A 12606-nucleotide genomic window follows, 5' to 3' on the forward strand; every position below is an offset into this window, starting at 1 on the left:
ATTTCTACAGGGTTCCATTCAGTGGGCGGTGGGGGAATCAAAACTGTTCTTCTGCAGTCGCTCTGTCCCATTATCAGTTTGTAACACCCAGGTGGAAAGGTGAAGCCGCTTTCTAAAGTTTACATAAAGAGCTAAACGGATCCCACCTGAAGAATAACTGGACGAATCTGACCTCATAAACGGAATAACTACTGATTCTACGTCTAAGAAGAAACGTCTAGCAGTACATTTGTCTTTACGGGTGAGCAACTTTTCCTATCCATGACTTTTGATTCAGTTTTCGAGCTTTAATTGTTGTTGTGGGAATGTTGAGAGATTGGAATTCATTCAAAACGTTTGAAACCGTTTAGAACAATTTAAAGGAGTTAAGAACCATTTAGAATAGAAAAAGTAACAGTCCATAACAACTTTTTGCCACCATTCCTGATTATCTCTAAGCCAGTGTTGTCTGTATCTGCATAGAACAAGTTTGAAATGCATAGATCTGTTGATTACGCTCATTCTTATTTGCTTCTCAACTGTGGTTGAACTGTCAGCAGAACCAGCACTGAATGCTCTTTGAATTACGTTCATTTTTCCCACAACCTCATCTTTAGTTAAATCACAGCTGTTTGACTCTTTGCAGACCTTGTGACATGGAAAAAGAAGTCTAGATCTTCCTCTGGGACCATGGAGATTGACTGTCATTTCCAGTTGTTATCTAATGCTATTCTATTCTATGTAGACAGGCCTTTTTTCCATCCGTTAAATTTCTCACTAGGTCTTCCTGTTACGTGGTCTGATGCACCCCAATCGCACCCTCCTATTCTCAAAACACAGTAAAATGATTTAGGCCATCACACTTTGTGTCATCACTGTTTATTAAACCTTTCACTGTTCTGCTTTCACACACTGTGGTGATATGGACTGTATTGGAGTCAGGCCAGAGGTACTGCTGTAGTATTTGGATAGGGCTTGCCAGGCCAGGGGCATTAACTGTGGGGGCTTGTGTTTGATTTTCCACCTTCTGCTTAAGAAAACATAAGGACCAGATGAAAACTTTCATACTGGACCTCTTGGAGAAAGAGTGACCTTTCTTCAGTATCAATGGTGTAGTCTTAAGGCTGGAATTCAATACATGACTTTTGAAATGCCCGTTTTAAAACAATATAGGCATCATATACTGCCTATTTACAGAAAAAACTCTAAATACACTACACTAAATATTGTAACTGAGGATCATCCAGTCTTTAGTCTGAAGACAAAGATGTTCCATACATCTAAATAAGCTCTATTCCAAGGTGGGTCAGTCCATCTCAAGTGGTCCAAAAATTATAAAGTTGGTTGTTTCTGAAGTCCGAACACCAACTCACAGAGAAGCATGCGTCTTGCTAGAAGATGCATGACAAAAGAAAATGATATGTGTTCTTAAAGTGGCTTAAAATATCAAATATATCTTCCAACTGAATGCAATCATAATCTGATGTAAAAAAAAAAAAAAAAAAATCTGAGTCTGTCCCCATTACACTTTTCTTTGAAATCGGCCAACTCCATCTGCTCAAAATCCACAGACTGGCTCTCACTTGTGACAACTGACGTCAACACATCCGACTGTAAATCAATGCCAAAATCTGGACAAAAATCTAATGAATAGCATTAATTCTAAAATAAGTAAACATTTGTTGGAGATTACACTTAAACTTTCTCCCAGAGGAGTTGTGGAACATCTCAGACATGCCTGAAACAGGACCAGTGATTCTTATTGTGGCAATGAGCTCATGGAGAATCCAAAAAAAACCAACAGAAACCTGGATGATGACACTGTTCCAGACTGCCGAATTATGAGTTAATTTTATTCATTGGCTAACCCTGAACCTCATGTCATTTCAAACCATATAATTATTTTTTTTATCTTATGTAGAACAAAAGTAGATGTTTTTCAAAATGTTCATGCTGCTGTTTTCATACAACAGTATATATATTATCCAGGGAGTTTGCTTTAACTCAAAAAGAACCATAAAAAGTATCAAAAAGTTAGTCCATACCAATAAATATGCGACATTTGGTTGATTTCAAATTTTCCACTTTTTGGAGTTACTGTATTAGTATACAGTACTAATTTCTGTATTAGTATAGCAAAAATACCTTTAAACACTTCTTTCAAAAAAAAAAAGTTCAAGCAATCTCCATTTGATTTCTTGAAATGGATTGTCCCTGGTGCTTTTTTGTCATTGAGTGCTTGTCCACTCTTTTTCACGGTCTACTTTTGTTTCATGGGAAAGAGCAGTGTAAACGTTCTGTAAAATTTCTTATTTTATACTTCACAAAAGCAAGAAACAGAGAGTTTTCACTTTTGGATTAAGTGTTTTTAGCAGCACTGGAATTAAATGCAACATCAGCAATAGTAGTTCTTTGATGTGATCATCATTCATTGTCTCAGGAGTTCAGACATACTGAACTTGGGTGCAATGGAGGAATTTCCCCTTGAACTGGGAAGAGAATAGGACAGAGGGAGTGTGAGTCATGCCTCTTCTGGGAAAGGAGAGAATCAGTTTAGGACTGAGATGAATTCCACAATGGATTGTGACATGTAGACAAAGGGACTGGAGTGGGATGTGTGTAGGTGGGTGTGGAGGGGATATATGGGATGAATAGAGGGGTGTTTTTTTTATTTTTTAAGCTGTGATGAAGTGCCTTGGTTAAAAACATTACATGCATGGGCGCCAAAATATATGTTGTCTGTGCCTAAGTCTTAATTTCTTTCTTTTATAATTAGTTCACCTGTCTGGCCAGTTCAGTAGTGGTTTTATCATATGGTGACGAATGACATTACGTGTTTTGATACAGATTTTGGAGTAGGATTGATATTCAAATGCATAATAAAAAACAAACCCGATCCAATGCAGTTTCACAACAACAGTACCAGACTGTCAAAATCCCAAAGACAGTTCAGACCTGGTGTAATAAATGAAAAAAGAAATCCAAGACTACAAGCGGTTGAGGAAGAAATGAACTAGGATATAGACAAGCCCACAGCAGTATGCAAATCAACTCTCAGAGCTGCATGTGGGCTGACAAGATTTCACAATGTGCTGGGTATTTTATACATAAATAGGAAATATGAACCAGGTATAAATGACTTTATGGTTTCAAAAGCCTTTGGGATATTGTAGGAACTTAAGACAGGTCAGCATCATGGATCTTACAGCATGTTTCTTGTTGAGTTTTAGTTTGACTGGTGTCTTCTTTAAACGCTGGTGTTGTTTTTTCCCCCTCCAGCTCTGTTTGTGACCCTGCAATTCTCCTGACACTTTCCAGCTCTCTGGAGGAGTAGTTTGAGATTGGAGAAGTGCACATAGCATACAAAGAAATGACTGAAGTAAGTAGCTTATGTATTTCCATTTAATTATGTCCGAGCGTGACAAACTTTCCTCAAGCCCTCATTGCAGTGCAAAAGTGTCTTGCAAAATTGTTTAAGGCTTTCAGAAGGTCAGAAATGCTTTTGATTAACTACCCAAAGTTACAGCAGATGTTGTCGATGACAACCCTTATGTACATACAGCGTAAGAAAGAAGAAAAAGCTATTTTTCTGATTGAAGTCAGTGTCATGAAAATGTCTGTATTTTGCTGTTACTTTCAGCTCGTTCTTGACTGCACTTTCAAGGAGGTCTTACACAGCATGTATGAATAAATAATATAACATTTTATTTAAACGACTCCATTAAGCTACCGAGAAAACAAGGTGGGTAGTGTTTAACTAGCAAAAGCAACCAAGTAATATAGAACTGCTAATGAAAGTCAGGACACTGCAAATAGCAAAAGATCCCTGTCACAAACAAAAGTAATGAAAAACTAATGAATCACTATTAAGTGAAAGAGAGAGAGAGGAAGGCCAGGGTCAGAAGGTTGTCTAGGGGTACCAGCATTCCTGGAGCTTTATTTCTGGTATGTATCTTCATTTTTCTTGTGCATTCAGGAATAAATTGTGCAGATTGATTCCAGGAATGTTTTTTTTCTTTCTGTAATGCATCTCTCCTGCAGAGTTCTCAAAGTTTAGTTCAATTCATTCTGAAGTGGATTCTCAAGATTTCTATAGTGCTTTATACAATACAGATTGTGTCAAAGCAGCTTTACAGAGATAAACAGGAAAAATAGCAAAATCACTAATGGAAACAACTATGGAGATAAGTCCGGTTCCGCTGTAAAGCAGCTCTTTTATGAGTTCAGTTTAGCTTTAAGCAGTTCTACAAAAGGCAGCAATGTCTTTATCCAGTTTCAAGTCAGATCAGTGTTGATTCAATTCAGTTAAATACCAGTGTTGATGTTGCATGAAACTGTAAAGCAGCTTCACAGTAGATAATAGTGCCATTCAGTTAAACTAATTCAGTTCAAATGACAACAAATTATCAAGGTTCAAGCTATTAGCCTATGGTTGGGGAAATCAACTTTGACCACTTTAAGTAACTGCATATTTTAGATTGTTTTCAAACCCCTGGACAAGTTCCATTAAGCACGCATCTTAATCTGTCATATTAGTAGAGATAGTTGCCTAGCTGCAGTTTTAATTACTTTCCATTTAAATGATCAACTTTTGGAGGTTCCGAACTGATGTCGAGCATATTCCAGAATAATTGTTTTATTTTGCGTTTAAAGTTCACCCAATCCATTTTTGACTTTCCAGCAGGGTTTCTCTGCTTCCACTCTATTAAAGCGCTATTATCTGGCCATGACTGAGTCAAACTCAATCTCTTCACCATCCGGTGCTGCTGCTGAGGACCTGTCAGATGGTAAGGACCTTACAGCAGACGGGGATCCCAACTTCCCCATGTCTTCACTGGCGGAACTTCTGGACAATGATGATGGATCACAGCCGCCCCAGGATTCAGCTCGGCCTGGACTACAGAATGATAACAAGCAGAACTCACGAATAAGGTTCCCAGGAGCCTTTAAAAAGGGAGTTCCTAACCCCATGGACCTTCTTGAGTCCACCATGTCTGAGTATCCAGTGGCACCTGGGCCTAAGAAAGCACCTATGGACTCCCTGTTCGACTATGGCACATGTAGGGAGCTCAACAACCACAAGAAACGCAGGAAGAAGCTTCCACGAGGGTGAGAGGAATAGCTTCTATGTGTTTTTGGTTTATATTTGGTATTTTTTTCCACTTTTGTTGATATAGTAGCAGAAAGAGTACAGGAAATTATGAAAGGAGGAAATGAGATGAGGAAAATGTCGGAATCAATCGTTTTTTTCTCAGTAATATATGATACGATATGATATATAATCTGGACATGTGTTTCATTACCTAGGACAGCAAGTGAGTCAGGACTGCCACTGCCAAAAAAAAAGTGACAAATAATGAAAGTTATTTTTTAATAGTCCATTTGGACTCATACTGTAAATACATTAAGGAAGCTGTTACATCACGACCAGCCATGTCGTGCCATTTAATCTGTTAATTTTGTGGTGTAGGCCACAAAAGTGAAACATAATTGTACTTGGTGCACTTTTAACTGGAGTCATAGTCTTCTTTAAAGCTCCTTTAAAATCATTTGTTTCCTCCTACAGGAAGGCCGAGATTGAGATGTCATGTGACGAGGGATCCCCAGAGCCCCCTGTTCTTAAAGTCTTCAACCGGTGGCTGTTGTTTGAAGCCGTATCTCGAGCAGATCGAAGAGCTCTGGATGGTCTCCTGCAGTATCTTCAGTCACATGAAAAGAGGCTGATAGATGAAGAGTTCAAAGGTGCATTCTGGGAATGGTTTAGTCTAAAAGCAAAGGGCAGTAATTGTGTGTTTAGGTTTGCTGTCCAGAATTCAGAAAATGACTGAACAATAATGCCTTAATAGTTTTATGTGGGTAAGAAACTGTAAATAGGAAATTTGACTTCCCTTAATAACGATGACACTTTTTTATTAAAAAGACTAAGCCCTCCTGTATTACACATGAGAAGTCAACAAGGTCCTGTCCCTAAATATCCTGTTATCGCAACCCTTTTTTCTTCATGGTCCATTTGTTAGGCTTTTGTTGTTGTGTTTTTTTTTCATTTAGCAAAGGAAATTCTATTTTCTATTATTAGCTGATGTGACTTCTATGTGGTATTTTTACTTCCTGCCTCAAGGGCCAAGCAAGCTTTTAACAGAGAGTAGTAAGAAATCACAGCAAACTGTCACAATTGGAAGGAAGGATTCTGTTTGAGGGGATCAAACATAAACTGACTAAATACAAATGCTGGAAAAAACCTCACTTGATCTATGAATGCAGCAGATCAGGAATTCGAAAACTAGAGAAATTGTGATACCTTTATGAAAGAAAAGGCATCAAACATTGCTCATACTTTCGTACTTCAGATTAGAGATTTGAACAAATCCCTAACATTAATTATTAAACTTTGACATATACATTTTCTCTCTATTGATTTTCAAAATTATCAGACCCAGAATTTGCACTTGCTGGATGATAAAAAGGCCAAACTAAATTCCATAGAAGTAGACTGAAGAAGGGACATAGATCAATATCTAAGAGCCAGAATATCATACAGTCATGGAACAGACTCAAATTTTATAAAATATAATGTGAAACTAGTTGATAACAGATGTTCTTTCCTCTACTTTCTCTAGAACCTTCTACAGGGAAGACGTGCCTCCCAAAAGCACTTCTGAACCTGCACAATGGTCACAACGATACCATCCCTGTGTTAGTGGACATTGCCGAAAAGACAGGAAACCTCAGAGAGTTCATCAATACGCCCTTCAGAGATGTGTATTATAGGGGTGAGTCCTCCAACCACTAAAGACTGACCTGATTCAACCCCCAAAAAGTCAGCTGTTAGAACCAATTTTCAAGCATCATTTGTCTTAAAAGTTTCCCAGATGTGGCTTGAGCTAACATTTACTCTGAGCAGCTTCCAGTGCCGCCCTGAACAGGTTAATGAAATATGAATAGGAAGGTGGAGTTTCATGTCTGCTTCTGACTGAGCTGAGTTTCCTGCAATCTCCACCCTGTTTAGTACAAAGAGTCCTCACAAGTTCTACTGAGGAGTTTGAAGCTGTTTAGAGTATTTGAATTTGCCAGTGCCACACCCGAAAAAAAGAAAAAAAAAGAAAAAAAGATGAATGTTTTACATTACAGTTTTCAGCACTGAGGCCTAGCAGCTAAGACATACTGGTGCCACAGCTCATGTTATGTCTCTTCCTTTTTTCTGTGGCATAGTATATATTAAAATATTTATATACACTGCCATTCAAAAGTTTGTGGTCAGTAAGAACTTTTTTTTTAAAGAAAGTAATACTTTTATTCAGTAAGTACACATGGAATTGATTAAAAGTGACATTAAAGACCTTTACATTGGTACAAAAGATTTATATTTCAAATGAATGCTTTTTTGAACTTCCTCATCAAAAGTTTTGCTTATTACTATTAATGTTGAAAGCAGTTGCTTAATTTTAATAAATGTTTCTTGACCACCAGTTTCTAAAGGATAATTTTATACTGAAGACTGGAGTAGTTTTATTTATATGTTATGGCAGTATATATATATATAATTCCAATGTAATCTTTGACATGTTGTACATTTCAGGTTTGTAATGCCAGCATTATTAAGAAAGGGAAGTTAAGAGTTCTTAAAATACATAATAATGTACTTGCAGCAGACGTTGTGTAGTCTGCCTCTCATTTCCTCAGGAAACAATCACTCACACATTGGTTCAGTTTGTTTACTTGTGTTGGTTCCAGTCCTCTAGGCAGTAAAGTGTATATGTCAGATAGGCTAATTCTGTCGGGAAGCAGATTTACTTGCGTAGACCCAAAACGCATACAAATGCACTGAACTACCAAAATCAAGTCATTTAAGATGATTCATTTCTTCTCAGTTCAACCAAGTATATGATAAAATGCTTCCTTAAACTTAGACTTTAAGTTTAGGCATCCTGTATTAGTGTATTAAATCTGAGGACAATAGAAAGAAATAAAGTTAAATGTAGTCTCTAGTCACAGTCACTAGGACAAATGTTACTACCAAGCACTGGTGACACATTCGGTGTCCATACTTCATACACACATTAAGGTGCTAAACGTAATTATTTTGTAAATATGGACATAGAATGGAAGACTGTTCAAACTGATGACACATGGGTCACTACAAAACATAAATGTTAATTGTTCCTGTAGCTCAAGGGGTAGAGCAGTGCTTATCAAGCGTTGGGGGTTCGATTCCCCAGGAACACATGATAGGTAAAAATTGATAGCCTGGATTCACTATAAGTCGCTTTGGATAAAAGTGTCTGCTTAATGCATACATTTAATTTAATTTAATTTTAATAGCTATCACACAAATCCTCAATATAAAACTACAAGCTCTAGGCAGAACATAGCAATTTTGCCTTATTTTCATATTGCTAAACTTCCTCATGTGTAAGATAAGTTGATAGTATCTAATAATATCATGCTGGTTCCCGCTGCGCTCTCTGATAAGATGTGTCATAGATATCAGTTTTTCTGTAACGTTCTGTAACAGAGTGCTTTGGTTTGGATGTTGTGCTCAATTCATTATCATGTGATGACCTGCTTATAACTGATTCTTCACTGGCATCTGCATTTATAATAAAAATGTGTTGTATCCGTAGGTCAGACGGCACTGCATATTGCCATAGAACGACGATGCAAACAATATGTGGAGCTTCTGGTGGAGAAGGGGGCTGATGTTCATGCCCAGGCCAGGGGCCGATTCTTCCAGCCCAGAGAGGAGGGGGGATACTTCTACTTCGGTGGGTTTGTTGATGCTAGTTTTGATCTAAAAGTTTAAACAGCTTGTGTTGCGAGTGATAAGGAATATAATTCAAAGTCCAGCCAGTTATTTGTTTAATGTATTTGGAATATGAGTGTATTTTCAGTGTATTGTGTAGGTTATGGAGCTGCTACAGTTGCAGTAATTATTCTTCATTCATATATTGAATGCTTTAATGTTCTGTTGTGAAACATCTGGCCCAATGATGCAGTGCTAACCTCATTACAACATGCTGGAGCCTTTAACTCCCAGAGTTATGTGTGGGAAGCTCCATTTCCTGTTTTATCAGTCACTTAGGGGTCAGTAAGATTTTTTTTACATAAATTAATATATAAATTAGTAATATACTTTCATTTAGCAAGAATTAAATTGATCAAAGGTGACAAATTTAAAGACGTTTAATTGTAAAAGAATCTATTTAAAAATAAAAATAAGAAGAATTGTTTCATGAGCACCAAATCAGCATATTAGAATGATTTCTGAAGGATCATGTGACACTGATGGTCTGGAAAATTTCAGAAAATTCAGCTTTGCCATCACAGGACTAAATTACATTTGAACATATACTGAAATGGAAACCTTATTTTAAATTATAATAATATTCCACAATATTGCTGTTTATTGTTTTTGATCAAATGTAGCCTTGTTGAGCATAATAGACCCCCCCCAGCCCAACAAAAAAACAAAACAAAAAATAATGGTGAAATCTTGAAAGTGATTTCCTGGAGGTCTTGGTATATATTTCTTCTGTTTGAGAGAGTGAGCAGCAGCAGCTCAGTCTTTAAAACTTTGCTAATGAATACACAATACATTTGGCCCAACGGTTCCCACGTTAACATCAGGTGATATTTTTTTTGCCTTTTTCCAAAAACCCTCCCTATAGTTGGCAAATGTAAGGAGCATTACACAGTTTACATTCATTAGCTATGAATAAAAAGGTTTCTGGAGCTTAGAGGAAAACCAACAAGACATTATGTCACAAATAAAACAAGTGTTGGATGTACTACGGATGTAAGAGAGTGAATGGAGCTTCTGTTTTAGAAATGGAAAATACAATAAAAGGGTCTTGTATTCAGTGACCTGATGATGGTCTGAAGTACACAAGAAAAGTTTCCTCTTCATTTGTCTGAACACATTCTACCCCCTGTTGATCAGAGTGTGTAACTACAACTGTGTGGAAATTGATTTTCTTAAAGGGATAGTCCACCCAAAAATTACCCTCATGTTGTTCCATACCTGTATACATTTCTTTCTTCTGTGGAACACACACACACATAAAAATATATTGTGATGAGTGGGGCAGGGCTGAGACACCAGCGCCACTCACCGGTCTCGAGTCCCATGGAGGAGCTCCAAAAGGATAAAAGGAGGAGTGACGGCAGTGCAAGATGAGAGCGGACCAGGCCTGGTTTTTATTTTGTGTTTTGGTTCTGTTTGTGCGTGACAGTTGTCGGCGAATGGCTGTCGCGCTGTTTTGTGTTTATTTTATTATTAAAGTTTTATTTAAATGTTCGCTGGTTCCTGCCTCCTTCTTCCCGTACTACTATTTTTGTTAATAAATATTCTGAAGAATGTTGGTAACTAATACTTTTGGTTTCTAGTACTGTATGACAAAACAAAAAAATGACAATGGAAGTCAATGGGAGTCGAAAGTGTTTGATAGTAATGCATACAGGTTTGGACCAACATGAGGGGGAGTAAATAATGACACGCTTTTAATTTTTGGGTGCACTATCCCTTTTTATGCATGCTTCTACATGCTTTTGTGCATGATTTGTTAGTGCATGTAACTCCAGAGAAAAGAAAAGTTTGTTTTTGTAATATTTCATCAAAATGTAAGCTTTGCTTTCTGAAGTGACATCTTATGATAATTGGTTTAAGTCCTGCCCCTACATTTCTTTTGTCATGTCAAATATTCTAATTAGTTTATCCTCTCAGGTCGTTAGTGTTACAAAGCTGTGATTTAAAAATCAAGCTGAGAATTTGAATTCCCTTTTCATGAACCTCATTTACATCTCACAAATTCTAAACCCCAAAACAAGACGTCTGCTTTGGAACCGATTGAAAGATGCAAAACTATTTTAAAATAATCCAAGGATGACAGAATAGGATTATCGTTTTCTGGTGCCCTGCCAGGAGTCTCCATCTCTCTTTTTTTCACCTGTAAATAATTTTCATTTGTATTAGACACGGCTGTCAGTGTTTAATCCCTCCTGATCTGCACGAAGAGAGTCATTCGCCGCGGAGCTTCCCGTTGACGTGAGCGTGAACCTGTGAGCACTGAGAGCTAATGTGATTTAGCAGTCACGCTAACTGCTCTCTGAGCGCGTGCAAATCAATGAGAGGGAAGCGGTTCTATAAGAAGTGACACGAAAATAATCTGTCACCCCTGGCAACAGCTCACTCTCGAGTCTCTGTTTGCTTTTCCTGTTTGAGATGGTACTCATGAGACGAGCGCTAATTGAGCACTGGATACAAATAGTGACATTTAGATCAAAGCACATTTGTCATGTGAGCCCTGCAAAGGACTGATTGACTTTTAGTGGCTAATTGTATTTCTTCATCGTGGTGTTTAGTAAAGTAAAATGATAGATCAAATTGTTTTGGATGCCGGTCCTCATTAGGCTTTTTTTACTAGCTCAACCATCAAGACTACCTTTTGCAACCAGATTTATCAGACTATGATGGTAAATCAACAGCAGAACCAGCTCATAAACCATAATGCTGGTTTAAACTGGTCTTTTCTGTTGAACGGTGAAAAACACTTAATGATGCACTGAATAAAAGTGTCTGCCATAAACACTTCAAAAGTTGAGGGATTGGTAAGATTTTGAAAATGGTTTTAAAATAAGAATGTTCACCGAAGCTGCATTTTTCTTTTTTAAATACAGTAAAAACTGTAATATTTTGAAATGTTATTACAATTGATTAATAACAGTTTTCTATCTTTATATATTTAAAATTATACATTTTTATCATTTTCTGATGCATAATTTTTTTGTGGAAAGATTATAAATTTTTTTCAGGATTATTTGTTCAAAACAACAGCATTTATGTGAAATACAATCACTTTTAGATTTATAAATGTCTATATAATCTTACTATTGACCAATTTATTGCATCATTGCTGAAAAAAAGAAATTATCTTTTTTTTTTAAGGTAGTGTATGTAAAGTTATAGTTGTTATAATGACTTTGTTTAGCATTACGATTTAGACAAATTGACAGCTTGAACTCTTCATTATGCTGTCTCTGTCTGACTGTACAGGTGAGCTGCCTCTGTCACTCGCAGCTTGTACCAACCAACCAGACATGGTGCATTACTTGACCGAGAATAGCCACAAGATGGCAGATCTGCGGAGACAGGACTCGAGGGGAAACACAGTCCTGCACGCCCTGGTCCATATCGCTGACAACACTCGGGACAACACACGTTTTGTCACTAAGATGTACGACTTGCTGCTCATCAAATGTGCCAAACTCTACCCAGACTGCAACTTTGAGAATATACTCAACAATGATGGCATGTCCCCTCTCATGATGGCTGCCAAGCTGGGCAAAATTGGGGTAGGAGATCGCCTTATACTGGCAATGCAGCTTAAGGAACATGCATTGGAAAAGTGTGGTAGGAAATGGCAAAGCAAGCTAAAATGTTTTTTTTCTCCACAGGTGTTCCAGCACATTATCCGGAGAGAGATAAAAGATGAGGAGGCTCGACATCTTTCCCGGAAGTTTAGAGACTGGGCTTATGGACCCGTTTACTCCAACCTGTATGATCTGTCTTCACTGGATACCTGCGGAGAGGAAGTCTCTGTTCTGGAGATACTCGTCTACAACAGCAAGATT

At 37.5% G+C, this 12606-nt stretch overlaps 1 protein-coding gene across 1 annotated transcript in view; it reads left to right on the forward strand.

The window, feature by feature from the left end:
• Positions 1–10: 10 nt before the first annotated feature.
• Positions 11–12606, forward strand: part of trpv4 (transient receptor potential cation channel, subfamily V, member 4) — a 19537-nt gene continuing 6941 nt past the window's right edge. The window contains exons 1-8 of the mRNA XM_026261450.1: positions 11–241; positions 3259–3358; positions 4661–5088; positions 5546–5721; positions 6597–6749; positions 8601–8741; positions 12029–12327; positions 12430–12606. The exon at positions 12430–12606 is cut by the window's right edge and continues 3 nt beyond it. Coding sequence (XP_026117235.1) covers positions 3350–3358; positions 4661–5088; positions 5546–5721; positions 6597–6749; positions 8601–8741; positions 12029–12327; positions 12430–12606 — 1383 coding nt within the window. The 5' untranslated portion in view covers positions 11–241; positions 3259–3349. The remainder of the gene's footprint in view (positions 242–3258; positions 3359–4660; positions 5089–5545; positions 5722–6596; positions 6750–8600; positions 8742–12028; positions 12328–12429) is intronic.

Source organism: Carassius auratus, unplaced genomic scaffold (assembly GCF_003368295.1).
Source record: "Carassius auratus strain Wakin unplaced genomic scaffold, ASM336829v1 scaf_tig00215868, whole genome shotgun sequence".
Lineage (NCBI taxonomy): Eukaryota > Metazoa > Chordata > Actinopteri > Cypriniformes > Cyprinidae > Carassius > Carassius auratus.